Source organism: Tachypleus tridentatus, chromosome 13 (genome assembly GCF_004210375.1).
Source record: "Tachypleus tridentatus isolate NWPU-2018 chromosome 13, ASM421037v1, whole genome shotgun sequence".
Lineage (NCBI taxonomy): Eukaryota > Metazoa > Arthropoda > Merostomata > Xiphosura > Limulidae > Tachypleus > Tachypleus tridentatus.
In genome coordinates, this window is record NC_134837.1 from 205574135 (window position 1) to 205600366 (window position 26232).

General features: G+C 30.3%; 1 protein-coding gene across 1 annotated transcript; it reads right to left on the minus strand.

The window, feature by feature from the left end:
- Positions 1-3890: 3890 nt before the first annotated feature.
- LOC143239492 (vesicle transport protein SFT2A-like) lies at positions 3891-24989 on the minus strand. The gene is made up of 7 exons (XM_076480608.1): positions 24688-24989; positions 18997-19083; positions 15733-15815; positions 14398-14479; positions 10339-10374; positions 8851-8939; positions 3891-8232 (listed from the first exon to the last, which is right to left on the minus strand). Exons 1-7 carry the CDS (start codon positions 24751-24753, stop codon positions 8193-8195), a joined length of 483 nt encoding a protein of 160 aa, XP_076336723.1. The 5' UTR covers positions 24754-24989; the 3' UTR covers positions 3891-8192.
- Between the last annotated feature and the right edge of the window lie 1243 nt (positions 24990-26232).

Consider the following 26232-nt stretch of genomic DNA (forward strand, 5'->3'; position numbering starts at 1 on the left):
CATCAGAAAGATTATACTGAAGGCATTTCAAGATAGTTACTCTGTCTCCGGGTGGAAGATTTTAACACCTAGAGAAAGGACGACCAGCTGAGGAGTCAGATACCACATGTGCTGTCTTAGACTTTCAAGCATTTCCTCTGCCACGTCACCAAACATCGAATCGTGTCTGAGGTCGTAATATATTTTAAGAGCACAGAGCTTGAACTGATATGCAACTTTGAATGTACTTCAGGACATGGCAGCATGAAGCAAATACAACAGCAGTTGCAAACCATTTCTTATCATATGATGGAAAGAAATTGTGACAATATCTGTGTCACACATATTAAATCAAATAAATGGCATCTGCCATTACTCTAGCTTTGTAACAAGTTCCAAGCTGGTTAAATTCAAAACTAGGCACATCTCATTTCAAAAAACATGTTACAATCTTGCAATGATACTTGTAGTCTTCTCTCTGAAATTTGTCTGCTCTGAGTGAATGGTTACAAAATATTAGACTTTTCTGTGTTAGCTCAAATATCTGAGAACCAGTTTGAATCAAGTGTTAAGGAAAGTTGGTAAAATTTTCCATCTTATTTACATCATGGCATATTTCAGGCCAAATGTGTTTCAAAACTTGGTAAATTTTTCACTTTGGGCCTTTAGTCTTTTGCTCTGTCAAAGCCTCCATCACTCACATGGGAAATGTGTACCTCATAAATGTGATGACAGCACATGAATCACAGTAATGGTTTTTTTTCAAAAAATTTTATCAGGTTAGCAATCACTCCATTGTATTGATCTGTGTTGAATGAAGTGGTTTTGCAACAAACTGCCATGACCTGATCTGTGATATCATAATATTGAAGAAAATTGTAAAGGGTTAACTGCCTGCTCATGACCTTTTGAAGAAATCAGTTGGTTCTGAGAATGGATTAGTGGCACCAACTACAAACCCCTCAATATCAACCATATGTTTTATCTACTCCTCATTATCTTTGTGTCAAGATGAATGACAATATTAACAACCTCAATTGGACTTTTCTGGTGCATGCAGCTTCAGAATCTATAATTTCTCATTTTTTTCTTTGAAAATTTGACCAAGAAAGGCTGACATTATTAATGTCAACGTAACTAGATTCCAAGATGGTGCTTATGAGTTCAAAGGTAAGCTGCACCCCACTTCTCGCCTTAGTGGTAATTGGGTAGACATGTTCCATGAGCTGATTGATAGAAATCTCCAAAATGATTTTATCATTATTATGACATTTTTTTCTTGTTTTTTGGGAGAATGATATTCTTTACTGGAATGGTCACATTCACGGGTATTTTTATTTTCTTTATGTGGGACATAAGCATCATCATCTTTTGTCTGGTGTTCACTTCAACTGGTCTCCTGCTCTTCTTCATTTTCAAAACTTAGACTTGCTGTTTTCTCATGATTCATCTGGTTCATCCTTTCTTTTCTCATTTTGATCTTCTCCTAAACTTTTTTTATCAGATTCCAATACCACTACTTTTATCCCTCTCTATAATATTGTAAAAAAAAGAATGTCTTCTTCCTTACCTTCACTGTATCTGAACTACATCTTTGGTCCCAATGTCAAAAAATATGGCTGCTTTGTCCAAGAATGTAAGTTTTCTGATAAAATATGTCTTGTTTTTCCAGTGCAATGTCTTACTTCTTTTAAGATCCTTATACTCTTTAAAGGAGTTTTCAATTTTGTTTTTGATTACTTTTCCAGACAGAATAAAACCTGTTCCAAGGCCTGCCAACTCCCAAATAACTACTATTTCCTTTACAGTACAATACTTGGAATTGCCTGTGACTGATTCACAATGACAATCTTTGCCTTGACAGATCAGATCACTTGAATTGCATGCTTGTGAATAGGAAATTTACTCTTTGACTGACTTGACTTGTACTTTAGTTTTTGTACATGACAGTTGACTCCCAAATACCTCCTAATGACAAAAACTAGAGTCGACAATTTGTTGTGTGGTAACTGGATTATAGGGTGGTCTAAGAGGAACATTTCTTTTCTCTGGGAACATCTAAGTTTGGATGGTCCATTTTTATATTTTTTATGTGGTATATTTATCTAAAAATGAAGTTAAAAATAGTAGTTATCTTGCTTATAACAAAAACTCAATATTATCAATCATAACATTTTATGAAATACTTCATTCACTTCTAATTATCATAGAGGGGAAAATTATGGCTTTTTAGCATAATTACATGAATATAAATGGGAATTCACAGTGTCTAGACTTGGGTTCCAGTTGGGACACCCTATTGATCAGTTCTATTAGTTCAACAGCAAAATAAATTATATTCATAATTAATATGTCGTAAGTTAAATTTTAGTCTTTTATTTCAGGATATTCAAATCACTTTAGTGGTCTCTTTATTGTAAAAACTGTATTTGCTTCCTAATAACAAACATATTGCTCAGATATTACTACTAAATCCACAAGAGATTTGCCTTAAACACTTTCATGCTCATTTGTTAACACAAAGCATGAATTCATCTCACTAAATAATAGTATAAATTCTTTACAACAACAAACGTGTTGTTCAGTCCATCCTCAGAGATATATCCAGTACAATACATGTAACAGAATATTTTTTGACAATCTGTGACTTGGTTTTGTATTTGCTGGTCAGTTTGAAAAATAAACGTACCTTTAAAAAAAATCAACTGCTTCCTTGCTCAATAATAAACACACCGTCAGCATTTTTAAAAGTTTATTCCAATTGCAAATGTACTTTAAAACATGTACTATGTTAAGTTTTAAAAAGTTATTCTTGATTTCCAGTTGAATTAAGTAACTAATTGTATGTCATTTATTACCTTTTAAATATTGAATCCTTAACTTGCTTGGTTACCTGTTTTATTAATTTTAACTTCAGTACAAAAAATGACTGGACAATATTTTTGAATGTCCATCTGGATTGATATAGTAGTTACACAGTATCTTGTTTCATGTAAGGTGTTTCTGGTCCTTCTGCTGCCATGACCAAGATCTAGATTGTTTGGGTTAACTTCTAAGGATGTTGTTCTTCAGTTAATTTTTGGGGAAATGTTAAAAAAAAAGATATTTCACCACAAGTAGTACATAAGTAAAAAGTAATGTGTTTGATAACTAGTGGTGAACTGATTTTTTTATGCTGCAGTGATAACCCAACAAAGTGTACTGAATGTCATCTTACCAAAAAGTCAAACAAAATAATAACAATCTCACTACAAAGTGCTTCTGTGAGACATCATTTATGGTAAGTCATCAGATGGGCATTTTCCACACACTCAGCTGTGGCACATTAGAAAAATGATAGTCAGTTCTGTTCTTTATTTGAAGAAACACATTTAATAGGTTAGGTTTTGTGATGTAAAAAATGGTGGATTCAAATATTTCATTCTAATCATCAAATCACAGTTCTGTAACAACTGTTTCTGGAATGTGTGCTTTTTTATATTTCTATATATCTTCACGTTCCAATAAATAAGGGAATTTTTCAGTGTGCTGTATTTTACACGTTTAAGTGTGAAAGGAATGATTAGTATTTGAATTCCATTTGCCTCGTGTTTAAGCATCTTTTCGTTCAATAATTGAATGCTAGTGTACTTAGAATTTATTAATTCTTGGCACACAACAGGCTATACTGTGCCTACTACAAATATTAAAACCAATTTTAGTAGGATAAGTTCACAGATCTACTGCTGAATATTCAGTGAAATGTGATTTCAGTGTCATCTGGTTGTACACAGAAGAATTAATTTTTCTGAAGACTTACTTTGGGTTAAATATTTATAATTTCTTAATTTGTGGAAGTATGTTTAGCAATTTATTTCCTTTTTTAAAAAATAAATACAAGTAGTTTCTAAGAGAACAGTTTATCAGTCAAGTGAAACAAAGGAACCCAGATATTTATTTTTCTGTATTTCTTTTGTCATATAACAAATTACAAAATTTTAATAGAAAATAATCTTAAGTGAAAAGTTTTTGCTGCCTGGTTATATTTTGTCTTTTTGTTGTATTTTATAGACTAACTACAACACACACAAGTCAGTTAAATCTAAGAGTTACATTACAGAAAATTCTAGGAAGTCTAAGTAAGATGCAATACTGCACTCAAAATTAACATGACTCATTAATCCATATGGTGATGACATAATGAACTATTTATTTTAGCAGTTACCATTTAACTAGACAACTCCACTACGTTATAAAAAAATAGGGTTTGGAATAAACTGGATATTATTCATGACCAGCAGGTCAACCAAATCATTAGTGCTGGTTTATGTTAACTGCTATAATGTTGAATGCAAAAACCAATTAGACTGAACAGCTTTGAGATATTTTGCACATATTAAAACCACTGCCTATAGGTTTTAAGTTATTATAATCAATGAGATGTATAACATGTTTACCCAAAGAACTGTTAAAACTTGCAACATCAATTAACAATAAATATTCTAGTTAGGCAAACTACAACAAGCTCCTATGACCTTAGGCCCTCAGTTGACAGTGGTGTTTGTGGATATTAACCCAAGAACATTTCATTAGCAAAATGATTTATTCTTGGTGTTTAATATTCAAAAAACACCATATTAAGTTGTTGTAAAAAGTATTATTATTATAAAAATACCACTTCGAATAAACGAATAGAGGAAACACTACAATGAAAAACAACCGTCCCTCTTTTTGACAAGTTTTTGCTCTGATATCTTCAAGAAAAAGGATACATAGGTTTTATACACAGTAAGAATTCCTTTGTTGAACACTGATTTAAAATACAGATATAAATATATGTATATGAGAAAATAGATCTATGTATATAGATACATATTACAAAAAAAAAAACACTCATCTACTTCCAACATCATCATCCATGGGATTATTTTAGAAAACATTTGGAATTATAAATGACAGTGGAATAGATATATCTGAAGACACACAACAAATGAAAACTGATTGTAGGTCTGTCATTGATCACCTCCACTGGCCAAAAGTCATAAATATTAATGGTACGTTAGGTAAAATCAGGTTAACCAATTATTTTCATGACATGTGCAGAAGATGCGAGACTCTTTCATCAATAATGGTTGTCTTATGCCAAAATTTCTAAAACACCTAACGAATGATATGTTTACTTCACATGTTACATTAGCTTATGCTGAGCTGACAGAACTGGCATTGAATCTTTTTTCTGCATTGGATTGGATTTTAACGGTATCACTGATTTTGATATTCATGCTGAGGAGGGAGGGCCTCATTAGAGAGATCTTTTATACAATGCATTTTCTAGTTTCTTATTTTTTACTGCAAACATATATTTTTGAATTAAAACGTGATCCAGAAAGCCATGGATTTTGTTCTAGCTACCTTTGTTATTCTTTAAAGATAATACATGTTCTTCCCATTGGAGGTACTGCTTTAATGCTGCATGTTATGGAAAGACATAGAATGTAACAATAGTGTCCTTCAGTGATAGGCCAGGTGATATTTCAAGATTAAGGCCACCACAATGCTGAATTAGAATGATCAGCAGTTGTGTAGGTAGCACTAACCACTGTAGGAAAATCAAACATTTCCTGTTAAGTAAGAAATATTTAAACATATTTGGATAGATTCTTAAGTAAGTTGGTTGGCCTGAAAAATATCCCGACGGGAAAAAGTCAGTGGATCATTTCAAAAGTATAGTAAAAGGCAAGTATATAGCATTAATAGAGAGGATGTTATACAAACTATTTTACATTTTCTTACAAACAAAATAAATAGTTTTAATTTTGTGCTTATATCTTTTCTAGTCTGTTTACTTCATCACATAAAACTCATTCTGTTTAATTAAATTTAGTATTTCTTCATGATTCTGCTCTTTCAGTTATAAAGCAGGCCTATCTAATAGATAACACTTTTAACCTAAAAATACCAAAAACCTTAACTTCACCTACACTGAGAATTCACTGCCAGATCTTGCATGTCCAACACAACAGTAACAACAGCTCTAACTATAACGAATGAAAAAATGTTTTCTAATTATTCAAAGCTGTCATTTTCTGATTACATCAAAATTCCTGCAGGCCTTCAAATGTGTTTTTTTTTTCAGTTATTAAACTAATGTAAACATTATTTCCAAGAAACTAAACAAAATAATAATGTTATACTGTTAATTTCCTATAAAATTGTACCAGATGTTGATGAATCAAATCATTAAAGAAAATCTGATACATTTCACACAAGTTTTGATTTCAGTTACTGTTCAAGTTTTCACACTGACTTGCTTTATGTTTCTATTCTGTTATCAACATTTTTAGATAACGTATATTGATAGTGTTTATCTATTTATAGGAAGACTTTTTTTATATCTTGTTCTAAATCACCTTTAAATAACAAGTTCCAATTCCCTTTATCTCCAAGTTTTAACTCCTTTACCACAAGAGACATGTACCATCATTTCTACAGCACTATTACAAGAGTTTGGAGTTCTATATAGAGAATTATTCCTTCATAAGTTAAACAAGTTTCAGAACAAGTATTAAAATACTAAGATTAATTTTATTTATTTGTCTAAAAATAAATCTTTCACTGGGAAAGTTATTTATAAATGAAAAAGCTACACACTCACACACACTATAATTTGTTTTCTGCTAATATTATCTTCAACATATGTTTCCTAATATATTTTGAAAGAATGAAGTGGAGCCTTCAACAGTGGTTTTATGACAAGAACTTGGAATGTACAGCCACAATAAATGTTTGTTGGTTCATTACATGAGAATGGTAACACTTCCTGTATTCATTTCTGATACTAAAACCATTTTATAAAACAGCTACTTTCTATACTCAGCCCACAGATCAGATTTGTCTAACTTCTTACATTAACTAATGTTATGTATTAACTACTTTAATTATCACATCTCACAATAATATTTTTTCACAAACAACTATCCAAACAAAATACTAGCTATCTCTGAGTAGCAACAGATACACACATGGCAGCCCATATTTAAAACCTAACTCATTAATCCACCTTCTTTGTGTGTTTCAACAAAATACAAATACTACCAGATAATGAAAGTTTGGGCAAAATAAAAATTAATTTCATTTATTTTATAACCTCTCAAAGGGAACTTTAAATAAAACAAAAATAACACATTAGGTGTCTGATTTTACATCACCATACACTGAGTAACAACACAGAGAATTTAAAAGTGTTTGGCACTAGCCACATAAACCACTCATAACAGAAATATCCTACTCAATATTTAACTAAAATTATAATTTCTTCAAGAAAAAAAAGTTGATTACTATATAGGTAAAAATATAACATGCAAGTTTTAAAAAATAGGCATCTTACAAATAATGAATTAATTTTCAACACAAATAGCTTTTTAATAAGATTATTACATATGTCACATTGTTACTACACATCACTGGCAAACAAACAACATGAGAATACAGAAATTATATTTGAATTTAGTAGTAGCTAAACTAGAAATCATCAGCCCCAACAAACAGTAAATAAATGTTTTTAAAAACCAAACAATTCACAAAACATCACCAGATATGTTACCTTGCTTTAAAATAGTTTTTTTTTTTAGTTATCATTAAATCAGCGGATATCTAGTGTTTACAGAATCTATTAACTTTCACAAGTTAGCATCATCAGCTTTGAATATCATAACAACACAATGAAATATACAATGAGTGTGATATTACAATGAAAGATTACTGAAAACAGAACAAGAAATAAGAATCATATAATAACTCGCATGCTGCTGTCAGTCACCAATATTGATGTCTTTCGTTGTTTTTGTAGTGACAAATTTGTTTTAATAATTTTCAAAGATGCATCCTTTAGGAAAAATACATTATTAGACTGTAAACTGGCTTTGAATAATTCTTAAATGTATATCTTTTCTTTAAACTTTACTGATTTTCCTAACTACGGTTATTAATATAATTAAGAAAGATTGTCCACATATGTAAACTAAAATAAATCTTCAGCACTTTAACATGAAAACTCCTCACACACTTGTGCATTATGTTAAAGATAGAATTTTTAAGAAAATTATTTTAGTTTTCACAATAAATATAAGCTACAACGTAGAAGGCACAACAACACATCTCTGTCTTCAACGATGCTCGTCAGTCACAAACAGTATGTACACAATTACTCATAAAGGGCTAGAAATATTGAAAAATTAACTAATGCACGACTCACAGCACTTGCGTACAGCATCCCTGAAACATTAAAAACACAAACATCACTTATAGAATCACATGTCTTTCAAAAGGAATACTAGTCAAAGAAGACACTTTACTTCCCATTTTTAGTTATTAATTTTTAGTAGTCCATACTGATATCATTACAATTGTACTTCTATAAACAAATCAGTAAGTTTCTAATAAATGTATCAGAGTAAAGTCCAGTAATTTCATTATAACCCAGGTACATAACATATATAAAAACATACTTTTATATATTAAACACCTGTAAGTTCAGAGATTAAAAAAGGTCCTTCCTGTGTATTACAGTGAGACTGTACTGACAGTTGAATGTAACACAACATGGGCTGTGTTCATCACTCAAACTGTACATTTGAAAATTTGTGCAAATAAACAAAATTAATGGATAAAGACATTGAATTTTAACTATCATGTAATTATTTCTGGTGTTGAAAAAATTTTTTTTAATTTTAATTTTAAAATTTAAAGTGTCCAAAAGTGCAAAGGTTTTTCTTTTTAATATTTTATAAAAGTAAACACATTTTAATAAATTCATAAATAGATAAACGTCCTTTATACTGTGTATGAAAACTCATGTTATTTTGAACAGCTATTATGTAACATGGATCTTACCTGGCATAAGGAATGTAGGAGATAGAATACCAAGTCATTGCTGCAAACTGTATGATGCAAAACAAGATGGTGAGGCCATTATTCTTCCACTGAAAGAGATGACATGAAAACTACTAAAGAGAACATAACTTAGAGTTAAAGACATAATGAAACAATGAAAAAAATATGATATACTAAGTAAAAGTTCCAGTTTCTTTTCAATAAAATATGTTGGCATCTCTAGATGAGGTAATAATTTTAGTTTAGTTTATTATTTCCTTTGTATCTCTTGGGTCAGTTTTTATTTTTTTTTCCTACTTTTACTGGCCCAGCATGGCCAGGTGGGTTAAGGCATTGAACTCATAATCCTAAGGTTGTGGGTTCGAATCCTTGTCTCACCAAACATGCTCGCCCTTTCAGCCTTGGAGGTGTTATAACGTGACGGTTAATCCCATTATTCATTGGTAAAAGAGTTGACAGTGGGTGGTGATGACTAGTTGCCTTCCCTATAGTCTTACACTGCTAAATAAGGGAAGGCTAGCTCATACAGCCCTCATGTAGTTTTACAAAACAAACCTCCTTCCACTATGTTACCAAACAATTGAATAAATTACATTAAAATTCACACAAATATTTACATGGTCTGTTTAATTTATCCTGTAGTTTGGAAGAGTAAACCTAACAGCCCCTGTACATAAACAGTTGAACTGCTTATGTTATTGGAAAGCTTTACAAGTTAAAAGTAGCCCCCCCTTACTTAAGTAAACCCAATACCTCTTGTTAAGCATTCACCTTTGTTCAATGTTACTTGTGAGAAAAAGTTTTATTCTGAGAAACACTAACCCTGGTTTCAATAGTTTTAAATGCAGCTATCAAATTAATCAAGTAGGAACCAGTGTCTAGTGGGGTAAGCTCTGCCAATAGATTTATAACTTTTACCATTATGTTATCAGCCACTGATTAAAGAGTTTCATATTTTGTTGAAAGTGCCATAAAGTGTTATTGGGTACATGTACAGTTTTTCTGACAAAGTAATTATTGTTAACAGCAAACAAAAGGAATGTGCCTGTTTGTTTTTTATACATTATTTAATTTTGTTTGGAAAAGAGAATGAGAATTTTTACTATGTCTTCTAGAAGAGCAAATTGTTTGTTTGTTTTTACCTGTTTACACCTTTTCATCTGTTATTGTTTTTTTGTTGTTGTTTTTTTTACACATTTAAATACAGTTTGTGACTTTGAACTATTTTTCATACAATTTTGGACAGGAAAATGTTGACTCAATCACTTTATTAGATGCATATTTATTGTAGGAAAGAATACCAATCACACAGATGGTCATTAGCACTCTAACAGAGATTCGTAACACCACTTAAAAACTTCAATTTTAGCAACAAGGGTGGGTAACACCCATTATTAATTCCCACCCTGTTTTCTTTCACAATGACTCAATTATACGTCATGCCCTACTGGTTGATAAAATACCGTAGAAAATAATTGAGATACTTACCCAAAATGCAGCACACAAAGTTAGGACTAAAGATACCTGAAACAAAAATAAATATATATATATATATATATATTAAACACAAATAAATCTTGATATAATTAAAATTTGAATATTTACAAAAAATCTCAAAAACACTTGCTAATATTTTGTCAAAAAATATTGCAAAAAACCTTTTTACTCCTTTCATATTTAACCTCACTATTTCTCAAGTTCACATTGAAATATATACTTTTATTAACCTTTAGTTCCACAAAACATTAGAGCACTGAAACCCAGGTTTCTGAAACAAGTTAATTAACTATCTTGTACCAGGTAGGTCAAAGTGCACATGTTACAATCTTTCACAGAGTTACATTCAAAATTTAATTAAACTACTGCATTATTAATGTATACAAGTAAACTTGACATCAAAATCTAGTTAATAAACCAAATTTTAAAATCATTTAAGTTCTCAACTTTATAAAGAAATATTTAAAAAACAAAACCAATAAACCTCAATCTTCTCTAGTATGAAAACTGTGATATTCATGATCCATCTGCTCACCTCTTCATTACCTGTTTCACAACAGGCTCAGTATAATATACGACTTTCACTACAAATTTTCACTATAATGTTTGATACAGCATGTGTATCTTCACAAAATTTGATAAACTTTTAGTAAAGATTACAGTTTCTTTGTATACAAAAAAAATCAGATTTTGTAATGAAATATTTTTGTTAAAGATTTATTTATGAAAATTTTGAGACTGTTTTGTTACTTGTCTGAGTGCAAAGTGATTTCATGTTATGATTAAAAAACTATTCTTCATCCTACAAATCTCACATATTATTCACATAATCGCTAAAACCTCCTAAATACATTTCAAACATTTGTTTTCAGTCAGACTTTTATGCTATTTTCTTTATCCTAATCATGTGGAGTCCGTCACTTGACTGACATCGTAACCATCCTAAAAAATTATAAGGAAATGAATACAAATTATACTATTTTCATGCTAGAATGAGTACATATTATAACATGAAGTTTATTCTAAGTAGCTTAAGTGTTATAACAATATATATATATTTATTATATTACCCTTCCAGACATGTCTAGCTAATATGACATAAGTTGCATAGATGCATCGCACATGCACTCATAACCTATCCAATAACATAAAACTCGCCTTTAGTCTTGGCTGTGTTTAGTGGACTTGTATTTTGTAATACACAGTCACATTTCAATTATTATACATTATATATCAGTGATGATGATAAAACCCACTTGTAGAGAAAAATATATATGTAAAAATGGCAGGTTTGGGTTCAGAAAATTTTTATGTAGAGGAACAAACAACGTTTCAACCTTCTTCGGCCATTTTTATGACACATGTTGAAACACAAGCAATTAACACAGTATTAGATCCACTACTACACTGGTACAGATGTGTAGACAACACAATTGTGGGATTCACATCTACAGAACATGCACTTAATTTTTTCAATCACATTAACTCTATACATCCCAACATTAACTTCACATGTGAACAGGAAAAAAGCAATCACATATCATTTCTTAACCTCAAAATTACAAGAACCGATACACAACTTAAAACAGAAATCTACCAAAAATCACCCATACTGGACTATACATTCCTTGGGACTCAGCACATGAAACAAGACAAAAACTCAACATACTAAGAAACTAAATAAACATATCCATAAAACTATGCTCAACAGATAAAATTAACAACGAATTAAACAAAATAAAAGAATACTTCATCAACATCAATATGTTTCCTCCACAAACCGTTGAAAACATTATACGCACACACCTAGACAAAAAGCAAAATCAACTGACAAAAGTAAATATATCCCACAAATTAAAAAGTCACAAAACCATACACTGCTGCATACCATATATTCCTGACAAATCTATATTTTTGTGTTTCTTTTAATATTTACTTTTAAATTTAAAAATTATCTCATATATAATATTAAAGTTTGAATTATAACCTATAATTTGATTCTAAACTTATTGACATCAATTCATAAAATAGCAGTTCAATAAAATTTTGAATGCAAGTCAGAAATGTGACGAAATGGCCTTTGACTCTTGACCCATCGCAAAATGGTTAATTAATTTACCACCCCTCAGTGAACTTTGGAATTCAACACAACATACTCACCATATATAGTCTAACATAACATATTCTGCTTTTTTTTACATTATTATTCTGTATTCATATGAGCATTATTTAATTAAATATAAAATTATTTATTACAGTAGTATCATTACCATAAAAAAGGTAGGTTTAAGTGTCATTGACAGTTGACAGCAAAATATATATGTAAAAATGGCTCATTTGGGTTGAGAAGATTTTTTACGTAGACAAGTGAACAACATTTCGACCTTCTTTGGTCATCGTCAGGTTCACAAAGGAAGACCAACTGACCAGAAGCTGACCACATGTTTGAAAGGGGTTGTGTAACTGAGTGTCAGAATGTAGAGGGTATGCTTAGATCTTTGAATACATAATTTTATATTATTTATTTTATTACTATTATTTATTATATTATTTTTAATATAAGTATAAAGGTGTTCCTTTGTATTGGTATATTTTGGGCTTCAGTTGTTGCATAAGTAAGGCTTCTTTAATTTTGCATTTGTTTATGTTTGTTTCTTTATTTAGTATTTGGGTGTTTTCTATGGTTATGTTGTGTTTATTTGATTTGCAGTGTTCGAAAACGTGCGAAGGCGACTTTTTGTGTTCTTTGAATCTGGTTTCCATTTTTCTACTTGTTTCTCCAATATAGAATTTGTGGCAGTTATCACACTGTATTTTATAAATAATGTTAGTGTTGTGTTTGTCAGTGTAGTTTTTACACAGTATAGACCTTAGTTTTGTGCATGGTTTTTCAATAAATTTGGTATTAACTGAAATGTCATATTTTGTTACTGGTTTTTGCCAAATATTGGTTATTATGGTATGCAGCAGTATATGGTTTTGTGATTTTTTGATTCATGAGATATATTTACTTTTGTTGATTGATTTTGCTTTCTGTCTAGGTGTGTGCATATAATGTTTTCTACAGTTTGTGGAGAAAACTTATTGATGTTCATGAAGTATTGTTTTATTTTGTCTAATTCATCATCAATTTTAGTTTCATTCCAGTTAATACCATTCTGAATCCAATTAATTAAATAAAATGTTTTTGTAAAAATACTTAATAAAAAATTCCAATTTTCTATGAAAAACTTAAAAGTTTACTGAAAGCTGACACATGATGTGAAAATACAATAAATACTTTCAGGGTTATAGTCCATTCACCATCATGGTTACCTGGTGGTTAAGAGGTGTTGAAAAATACAATCTCCCATTGTAAAAGAGTTAAGCTCTAATCTACCTTTTTGTTTTCAGCATTTTTTTCATTTCTTTAGATGTTAAAATAAAAAAAAAACGATTTCTACACTACTGAGGAAAGCCGAGTTCAGTCATCACCAGAAGGAAATTGTTTTAACAATATTTTTTTCTGGATAATTTGAATAATATTTATCTGTAAATCATTCAGTTTAAAAGTGTTCATATGCAGCAATAGATAAACATAATAAAGATACTGGGAACATTATCTGTAATATCAAAACAGAAATATTTAGATTATCCCTTATTAATGCTAAGTGTTAAAGTTGGTTCCAGTTTGTTATAAATCAAAATTAATTGATCTATGCATTAATTACATGAATATATGAAACCCCAGTTAATCATCAGTATATTTTTATTCCATAAAGTATCTTTTACAAAGGTGTAACAAAAAAATCAGAAACATATCACTTAGCCAATCAAATTCCCATAAGCACATGCATATCTTATTGTGTGTGTGCAAGTTTTACGAAACTATAAAATCATTTAGGATTATTTGGAAGTTTTTGTTTTTTTTTTGTTTTGTTCTGCACAATAAAAATATTCAAAAAATTTAAACCAAGGTTTTCAGAAAATATATTACGAATTAGATGAACATTATGAGCTATTTCTTCAATAAAAGTCAAACAACAAATCAAATAAAAATTAGAAGCTTACCAACACAATAATTGTTGCTATGATTCGAGTTGAAGCAAACATTTTTTTTAGTTGGTTAACAGGGCCCATGAGAAAACATGTACTATAAAGAAGAGAAACACAACTGTTATTTTCTTGTAAATTAGCATATCATTGAAACTACACACTTCATTCAACATTTCTACAGCATTACCATTACATTTATTTGGTACAAAACGAAAATCAACATTGTTATTTTAATGGTTACCTACTGTGATTCAGAATTAACATAATACAACACTACATTTTACTGGATATAGTCTACCAGATAATTTGAAAATAAAATATCTAATAACTTCATATATATACATATGTGTGTGTGTGTGTGTGTGTGTACACACATACTGGACTACTATTTCTAGTGACACAAATAAAATACAATTGATTCACATACTATGTTTAAAAATCATAGCTTGAATCTTAACTTAGCTTCCAGACTCACACTTCTCATTGATAATCAACAGTTTGTTTTTCCAATGACTCTTTTACCTTTTTATTAACACAAAAAATACTAATGTCCATCTTTCTGCATTAATGTATTAACATTATAAAGCAACAATAACAATGTCTGATATCATTGTTTAAACAAAAACTAGATATATTAATTTTGTTTTTATTATTGTTTTTATTCTTATCACACCAGTTTCTAAAAAAAAATGTTTTTCACCTTACAGACAGGAGACTGAACAATATTAATATGCAATGATTATACCAGTTTTCACAAGTATTAAAATAATGCCTAGCATAAATATAGATAGTATTTTACTATCAGCAGAGTCCTGCAAAACATTTATCATCAAATTAATATCCTTATTACAACAGTTCTTTAAATATAGGATTTCCAGAATAATACACAATAATTTTAACTCCAGACACTGGAATTTTAAAACCCATTTGTCTTAGACCTGATATTAGTTAAGCCTTTATAAAGTACAGCCTATGTTCAATAACGATATAAATTAACACTAACTTGTTTACATTTGTTGCTTTAGTTTAGTTGGTGCTAAGCTTTACTGTACTTAATACTGTCAATAAATATTCTTATAACCAAGAACTATGATCTGACCAAAGACCTTTTCAAAAACTTTGACAAACTGCTAATATGTTGTTGTACAAAACGATGACTAAAATATAATTACATCTGCCTATTTTTACACATCCATTGCAATGAAGTTTGCATGTGTTTTGAAAACATACAAAACTGAGTATTATTATATAGATTATCAGTAGTTAAGCTGCTATTATTAATGGTCATCTTCATTACTACTAATCTGTTTCAACTGTAGAAAATACCACACAAAATATATTTACACTCACCTGGCCAAGGCTGTGATATTGCCTATAGTGTAGAAAATACCAAACAAAATTAAACCATTTCTCAGTAAAAGGCATGCAGAACCCTAAAAACATAAAAAAATACATTTTTATTAGAAATAGGTTACAAATCCTTCCATTTTCAGAAAAAAACCTAACACTATTCCAACATCTTTATATATACAATTTCTAAATTAACAGCTTAAAAAATGGTAAAAACAAGAACTAAAGGTGAAAAAGGTTAAAGATAATACAGAAAGTTTAACTCTTTCCATAAAAATTTAAATATAAACATATGATATGGTTATAATTAATACTATGTTGTTCACATTGTTTTATATAAAACACTGTTAACCTTACTACAACAGGTCAATTGTCAGAGCCATTGTCTTCACATTTGTTAAAACGCATTCAAAATTTTATTGAATTACTATTTTATAAATTTATGTCACTAAGTCTAATGTCAAATTGCAGATTACAATTCAAGTTTTGATATTATATATTGATTTACTAATATAAAAGTAAATATTAAAAGAACACATCTAAATATCAATTTCTGGTATTTTAATGCAGCACTGGTTTAAAATTAGATATTTACAATATCAATATATTAAGTCTGTTGTTTTGTACAAATTAGAAACTCGAATTACTGATACTGACAACTAGAATATTGAAACATGGCTTATGTATTAAATCAAACACAGTGGCCCTGCATATCTATTTTCATTTTTGGAAACAGCTCATAAATACACTTACTTCAATATATGGCAAGAGATTAACCAATCAAAAACTTAGAATTTCCCCATAGTTGCTTTCTAACCCACTTTAAAGTGCTTGGAAGCCATCTTATTCTTTAAAACCAAGATTTCAAGCAAGTAGGTTCTGTCTTTAGTCTACTGTAAATTACATAATATTTTAGATAACACAGAACTTTGTTACTAAGCTTAATAAATTAGTGGAACTCTATGGTAGTGATATAGTTATGATTATTTGGTTATTTCAAATGTATATATATAATACCTACAAAATATTCCATTTCACATCCTCCATATGTAAATTTTGAAAAAGCTTAGGAACCAAGGGCAAACAGCAAATAATTACAAAGGTTGTTGCAGTAAGAAGGTATAATTATATCCTATACTTCTTCATTTACTGTTCTATGTTTTAAGCAAAACAAGTTTAAGAGCTTATTTGTAAAGAGTAATAACCTATATACATATAATGTATAACAGAAAACATGACTGTACTTTACAAAATACTTATCCATTACAGCACAACCAAGACAGGTTACTCTTTAAAGGTCAGTTTAATATTATTGGATCTGGTAATTTGAGTGAATGTGTGCTGTGTTGATGTAAGTTCTCTCATGTTAATCTGGTATAACTGGAAGGTCATTATAATAAAAATAATAAATGTATAAAGTTATGACATTTAAGCTAAACAGATTAAATATTTGTAATTTCATGTTATGATCTGTAGTCATTCTAGAACAAATAAAGCACAATTTCTATTTCTATGATGGTTACAAGGTTGGTCAAAATGACAGACCCCACATAGATGGGGTAGAGAAAATAAACATACTTAAAACAAACATTTAGAATGTATTTAGAAGGTTTTGCAGGTTATACAAATAACATTTGAGATTTTTGGAACAAAGAATAGTTTTTTATCATAACATGACAATTACATCCTACTCAAACTGGTAATGAAACAAACTTGATATTTTCACAAACAAATCTTTAGTAAACAAAAATAATTTATTACAAAATCTGATTTTCTGTGTACACAATAACTGCAATCTTTACTGAAAGTTTACCAAATTTTTCAAAGGTACACACACTGCCTCCAAAGTTATAGTATAAATACTTAACTTGTGTATATTATATCCAGCTGTTACAAAAGACATAATACCAAGTGTCCAAAATATTTAATTTTTGTTCCATTCATTTGAGAATATAAACTGAAATTTTCACCTAACTATAATTTCATAATAACTAGAAAAAAGTTTGAAATAAAATCTAAAAATAAAAAGAGGAAATAAATCTGAGTTTATCAGCATCTAGTTATCTGTTATTTACAAGATCTGAGTTTATTACCAATATTTAGTTAACTGTTTCTACTACCAAGATCCGAGTTTATTACCAATATTTAGTTAACTGTCTCCACTAACAAGATCCGAGTTTATTACCAATATTTAGTTAACTGTCTCCACTAACAAGATCCAAGTTTTTTTACCAATATTTAGTTAACTGTCTCCACTAACAAGATACCAATATTTAGTTAACTGTCTCCGAGTTTATTACCAATATTTAGTTAACTGTCTCTACTAACAAGATCCGAGTTTATTACCAATATTTGGTTAACTGTCTCCACTAACAAGATCCGAGTTTATTACCAATATTTGGTTAACTGTCTCCACAAACAAGATCCGAGTTTATTACCAATATTTGGTTAACAGTATCCACGAACAAGATCTGAGTTTATTACCAATATCTGGTTAACAGTATCCACGAACAAGATCCGAGTTTATTACCAATATTCAGTTTACTGTTTTCCTCAATAATTGAGTTCGTTATGACAATCTTCAGTGGTACCAAGAGCATTTGTACAACAATGTGTAACCAGAGTTATCATAATTATAGATGTAGATAGTTCTGATAAAGCTTACTGTATAAGTGAGTTTTATTTATCTGTTCCAAGATTTTATTATTCTAAACAACAACAGAGAAATACTTCAAATAAAAGGAAACTGGCAAAATGTTAATTTCCTTTGGTCTTCACCATAAATATAAGAACTGAAATGTATGGGTATTTCTGGAGGAACGTTTCAAATTGGATGTTTTTCCTCCCAAGAGCAACGTTTCTTATCTAAGGACATCGGATCATATAATCCTTCCTAACAATGTCTAAGCACCCAATGACAACCAACAAATTACTTTGACCACGTAGTTTGACATCTAAGATAAATGTAACAGTTCTAGTGTTTAAAGTCAGACACAGGAATAGTAAAAACAGTACAACAATAAACTGATTTTCATATGGACTGTGACAAGAACAAACCAAATTAATTTAAAAAAATTAAAAACATTGAGTATTATACAGTAAATAAGTAATCTAAACATGATGAAAAAATAATTATTACTTTGGTTTTGTGTGTTGGTTAAAAATGTATTTTTCATCAAATGGATTCATTTTTCAGCAGTGTCTTATAAAGGTTTGATCCTCCTGGTATTATAACCATCATAAAAATAGTTGTTGAAAACTAACCAGTATAGAAAAAATAAATCCCAGTACAAAACAAATGATAAATCCTCGGATTCTGGTCGACCAGCTGAGAGAGGACGCATCTCGAATCTGGAAAACAAAAATAATTTTAGTTTTCCAAGAGCTTTCACTAGGTAAAAGTCAAACAATCCAACACCCAACTACCAACAGTAGCTAGTCTGTAACCTCTCATTAGAAACAATGTGTAATTAATGTAGAACAAACCAATCATTCTTAACAACTAACTTACATACATATAAAACATCAAATAAAAACTCCCAAAACTAAAAACTCACATTGTTCACTAAAGAGTTTAATTCAAGAGAAATAAATGATAAGTATCTCATAAAAAACGGCTGAAGACTGGCTTTCCAAAAATTAACTAAACTTTATCTCAACACTTATCACAATATCAGACCTAACTGTATCAACAACAGCTCACTTCCAAACTTTCCCACAACTTCATTAGTGGTTAAGAATTAAACATAAAATATTACCCCTCTGGTTAACTCTATGACACACAGACAAGAAAATATTAGGATCTTTGTGACTGTCTTTATACAACCAGGCCTGAGAAAAAACAAAATTCAAACCCAATATTTAGTTTTATTAATTATTCTCTTTACACTCCTGTAAGGTACCAGCTCTAACTGTTGTTTACCACAACTAATTTCACAAGTCAAAAACCCTGTTTGAAAAATTAAACTTTTTTAACTGAAGCCCAGCCTACATTTTGCAACTCTAAACCTTGTGTTCTACCTTCCTGTTGTCTTCAGAATACAGACCACCTCTAAACCTTGTGTTCTACCTTCCTGTTGTCTTCAGAATACAGACCACCTCTAAACCTTGTGTTCTACCTTCCTGTTGTCTTCAGAATACAGACCACCTCTAAACCTTCTGTTCTACCTTCCTGTTGTCTTCAGAATACAGACCACCTCTAAACCTTCTGTTCTACCTTCCTGTTGTCTTCAGAATACAGTCCAACTCTAAACCATGTGTTCTAACTTCCTGTTGTCTTCAGAATACAGTCCAACTCTAAACCATGTGTTCTAACTTCCTGTTGTCTTCAGAATACAGTCCAACTCTAAACCATGTGTTCTAACTTCCTGTTGTCTTCAGAATACAGTCCAACTCTAAACCATGTGTTCTAACTTCCTGTTGTATGCAGAACACAGTCCAACTCTAAACCTCGTATTCTAGTTTCCTGTTGTCTTCAGAATAGTGTTAAAAAATCCAGAGGGCTTGAACACATGAAACCCACTGAAGAATTCTATAAACTTTATTAACATCACCTCATAACCTTCTTTTATCAAGAGACTGTAGGTTAAAATATTTTAACCTATCACGACATGAGAACACTTCCGTCTCTGGTAGCCCTCCTCCATATTAAGACTATACATAACCCTGAATCTCTTCAAGAAACCACTCTTTGCTAATCCTAATCAATGTCTACAAAATTAAAGTCTTTCATGTTTAATACATTATTGCCATTACTTTATTAGAAACAATACTAATTTTATTATATAATTTCTTAATGACATGATCTGTCTATCTAATCAGGTGGCCTACAGTTATCTGTCACTTATAAACTTTATATACTTGAGACCTACGATTATAATCCACACAGGTTTGACCTTTAGATTACCATTTTCTTATGCGCACTTATTTTTACCCACCTTGGCCAAAATTCAGTGAAACCTTCTACACCATTTTTATATCTTAGTAGGGTAACTCTTTCAGTAGGCTATATATAATATTACTTCACTTTTATTTTTAAACTGTTAAACATAGCCTGAAATTATAAAAATAATTCCAACTACAAATTTTCTCCAAATGTGTGTGTGTGTATGAAAGTGTATGAAATGGTCTCTTGGAACATTTTTGGAATTAACACACAGATTTTGTATTATTATTCCATTCTATTCAAATAAAAACATAATAAACATATGAATTAAATTCATGCCTAAAGGATGAAGAACTAAGAAAAGCCTAGATTTTAAAATTTAATTTTGTGAGTATGGTAACTCAATGTACTGTTTAAAATTGAGAAACATCTAATTTAAGATGTAATGTTATGTGGTCCAAGACTTCTTCCTTGATTGTACAAAGTTTTCAAAATATCTGTATTTTCTTCTTTCAGTCTAGTTTGGACACAAAAAGTCAAGAAGATAAGTGACTCATCTACCAAAATATTACAAAGTCACAAAAGCTAAAAATAACCAATGATTCAACCCTTTATCAAATTTTGTTTGTAGTTAAGCACTAAACTACACAAAGAGCTATCTGTGTTCTGCCTACTAAGGGTATCAAAATGCAGTTTCCAGCAATGCACGTCCGTATATATATTACCGTGTCACTGAGGGAGCCTTTATCAAAGTAGTCACTACCTATGCATAAACAATTGCTTGTGACATTCATTCAAATTCTATCTTGTCAGATCCTTCTCATAACACATACATTAAGTAAGCTATTTAAGATATTATCAGTGCTATTTTCTTAGTTATTATAGAAAGTTTATAATTTTAATTTAATTTAGTGAAGTTAAATTTATTTTGCACTTGTTTTAATTAAAAAATACAACTGATTATTGCAATGATATCTAAGTTTTGGTGATATCTTTCAACTGTCATGCTGGCACTGTCATTCACCTAGCTAATGTAAGCTTTGAGATTAACATTGAGCCATGTGACTGAAAGTAATCCAAACACTGTCTCCAATTAAATTTGTACTTTTTTTTTAATCTAAGCAACAAGGAAAAGTATAGTAATGTTCTGACTGGGTTAGGGTTGTTATGCCCTTTCATAGACTGCAGTGGACAAAAATGATGTCCAAACCTGGATTTGTTAATCTTAATGTCTGGTACATATATAAAGTCAGGTCTATCCTCTCAAGAATAACTTTTAACCAAAACATGTACAACATTGCAACCTTACCTTTTAACATTTTGACTTCAACCTTTAGCTTTGCTTTATGTTATAGCAGACTTTAGCTTTTCAAAGAGTTAAGAGTTCAGTGTTTCCTCAGTAAACACTTGTTCATGGAAGACCCCATTTGAACCAATCAAATTAAAATAATTACTTTTAAAAGTTGATCTACTGAACTTCTTGAACAATCATAAAAACACTAAAAACAGTTTATATAATTCCATGTTTAAACTCTAAACTTCACTTTTCCACACTTACCAAGTTGCTCCTTGGAACTGTTCTGATTCCAGATGTAAAATGACAGTAATCCAAAAGTACAAGAAATACACCACAAACTCCTTGTAAATATGATATTTGTCATCAAAAGTAACAATGTTGCACCTAAAGTTTAATAACCTATAAAATGAAAAACCTTAAGTGTACAAGTATGTTTGAAAATGTTTAAAGCTACCTTGGGAGAATTAACACATTTATACATGTTGTGACTGAGAGGATTTCTTGTGTTAATAACTAATGTTATGTATGTTACTGAACAAAATAAAAAGGATTATTGATGAATACCTAGATTTTCAAAACAAACAAGTTAAGGATTCAGAATTAGATAACCTTGAAAGTTTTGTTATAGATTAAATGCTTAATAGTATATAAGTGAAAGGTTATTTGATTTGCATTCAGTTGTCTCTGTGCAAGTTGGTGGCTTGTTTGCTTCACTCGTAAAACTCAACCTGAAATCCAATTCAATTCCTTTTTAACAAGTGTAATGTCAAATGCAACAACTAAGCCCATACGTTGCCCACACACCCATTATACACTGAAAAATACCTCATTTTACATAGTGTACATATATATATATATATATACAGGGTGAGCCAAAAGTAGGTGGACAGCATTTGGAATAGGTTTATGTATCGGTTATATTAATGCAATTGTATATTATAACTATGTTGCAACTATATTATTTGTGTTATATAATTACAATTGTATAATTACATTTGTTTTAATATAATCTGTTTTCTTTTTTTTTAGATTGTTAATAGAACCCATAATGTCAAATACTTTAAATACAGATAAAAGAATATGGGTGTTAAAAAGAGTATTGGAAATCTCAAAATACTGAAACCGTAAGGAGAAAGTTGGTTGAAACATTTGATACTCCAGCTCCAAAAAGACAAACCATTTACCGTATCCGTGACAAATTTGGCGCCACTGGCTCAATCCTTAATGCTGCTAAAACTGGTCGACCCAAAACAGTCTGTACAGAGAATAATAAGCAACGTGTTGCCGATGCATTTGTTCAAAGTCCAAAAAAATCCACCAGAAAAGCTTCTATGGAATTGAACATACCACAAACCTCTATTAGGCTAATTATAACATAAATTGGGTTGAAACCCTATCGACCACAACTAATTCATGGCTTATTGGAGGATGATCCAGACAGGCGACTGCAATTTAGTGAAATTATGCTGAACAAGATTAAAGAAAACCCAGAAATTTTAGATAACATTGTGTGGAGTGATGAAGCTTCTTTTAAATTATCCGGTCATGTCAATAGACATAATTGTGTTTACTGGTATAGTGAGAACATGCATTTAACATTAGAACAACAGCTAAATCAGCCTGGTGTCAATGTTTGAGGTGGTATTTCAAGTTCTGGTGTTTATGGACCATTTTTTTGGACGGAACAATTACAGGAGATAAGTATCTCGAAATTCTAAGAAATCAAATTGTTCCCCAGTTACAGCAACAACCTAATTTACATGACTTTTATTTTCAACAAGATGGGGCCCCTCCACATTATTCCAAAGGAGTTCGTGAGTATCTTGATGAAACATTTCCATTGAAATGGATTGGTCGAAGAGGTCCAATCGATTGGCTGGCACGTTCACCGGACTTGACCCTATGGATTTTTTTTTTTGGGAGTACTCAAGAAAAAGTTTATAGTCAAAACCAAGAAGTGTCGGTGATTTAAAAATTACATAAGAGATGCATTTCAAGAAATTAATGCCCAGAGTGACTTGTGCAAAAATGTTTGTCGAAGCATAAGAAGTAGACTTCAAAGCTGTGTAAATCAAGAAGGAAATCAATTTGAGCATTTGCGTTAATAAATAACATTTTATTTTCATTAATATAATTGTCTTATTACATATAGTTGTACGTATACGTGATCTCTAAATAAATGTTTTTTTACTGTCCACCTACTTTTGGCTCACCTCTATATATATATATATATATATATACAGATTTCTTTCTCATCAAAGACAAAATTTAAAGAGAATCTGTTATTTAGAAGCCTAATAACCAATAATGCTCTCCTTGATTGGACGTATCCTTTACTATGAACTGCAGTTTGACCTACTGAAGGCTTGTCATTACAACTTGGATCAACTGACCACAGCGATACAGTTAGGCCTCTTAACGACGAGTATACAATAATTATGGAGTTTGGTAACATTATTCACATATCTAAGTTACTTTACCTAACTTTTAAGCGACTGGTTCTCCCTGTAAATTGAGACCAAGAAAACAATCAACACTCTAGGGAATTATTATATTCCAGCATATACTATAACGACCTAAATTAATTTAGGTATGTGAAGAAATCACCACATATACACATAAATTATATATAATCCAATGAATTGTTACTTTAAGTTATGTTTAGTGTTTAACGTTAACAGTAACACTATTACTACTATTGTTACAATTTGAACAAACAAACAGTGATGTTACGTTAAACTCAAAATAGAACTCATTTTAAAACGAGATAAACCTGTGTTACGATCCCTTGCTCTTCGTCACCGTCATCTCCACTTAACGCTCTTTTCAACTTGTCCATGTTTTACAAAAATATAAGTGCGCGTTTCCAGTAGAAATATATAAAATCAGCCGTCTTGAAAATACAAATATATCAAATGTTCGTAATTTCTGACAATTCTGACGAAATGTAAATAACTTTATCGATTTTGTTTCAAATTTCAGTATAACACAAGACCCCAAACGACTGTCACTACCAACATCACACAGTATCGTAACACTGATTCAATTTCTATTATCCAATAGACATTAAGACACACACACACAAATATATATATATATCAGTATCTGATCATGTAATATTTCATCTACAAAAATATAGTTTCAGCTGTAAATATAACCGTTACATTAATTTTCAATTATCCACTTAAAGCTATATTTGCATTATTTACGAACTTCATTATTTCCTGTTGCTAATTTCTTTTTCTTTTGTTTTATGTGTGGATGTTTTTTAGAGCAAAGCCACATTCAGCTGTTTGCTGTGTTCACTGAGGAGAATCGAGCCACTGATTTTAGCATTGTAAATCCGAAGACTTATCGTTGTCCCACTTATATTTTATTGTAAATGTCAATATTGTTCAAGTAATATCTGAAAGAACGCTATTTTAAGTTAATGGTATCAATCAGCTAGAATTGTAGCTACAGTTATGGAAAAATTAATATAGGGAGCTCAATTACTTTTATGCTTAGGCTAAAGCATCTTATGTAGTTATGCCACTGCTTTGACTGCTTAAAATACGAAAATAAAAAAGGATTAGGCAATGGCAAGAAAATTATAACTGATTCAAAATTCCACCAGTATTGCAAGGAAGTGTTTTGTTTCTTTTCCATATTAATATAATTAAGAACAGGTCGTTTACAGAAGGTTAATGTTTATTAATAAACACTGCTTTGTAAAATCAAATCCCAAACGTATGATGTACAGAATGTAAAAGAGGGATAATGGTGTTCACATTTTTTTACTGTTTTAATTTTCTTTTCATAATTTGTAAGATTTTTAGTCGCTATTCAGTCTATTTATATCTATATTAATTTAAAAATTTATTGTTAAAAAAAAAGTAGAGTTGCTCTCATAGAGGCCTGTATATATTGTGTGTGTGTGTATGAATTGGCTTGCCATTTAAACTGTTAACCTAACAGAAGATCTCGAATAATTTATATTTTTGCCTCATTACATTATTATGCTATTTATTTATTTGGAAGTGGATGTGTATTTGATCAGGATTTCAACTTCCTGTTAGCAGGTCATTACTTGGTGATTCAGCTCTAAGTCTAAGGACTTATAACGTTAGAAATAGGGCACAAAAAAGATAACCTATGGTGTAGCTTTGTCCTTAATAACAAATAAACAAACTTTCCAACACACGTCGATGAAAATACTTATTTTTGTTCATCAAGGCTTCGACTGTTTCGAAACATTTAAAAAATAAATTAGCTTAAATTCATTTTTGTCTTTGTTACTTTGATATCATCACATTTATGACCTGGAGAATTCATGGTG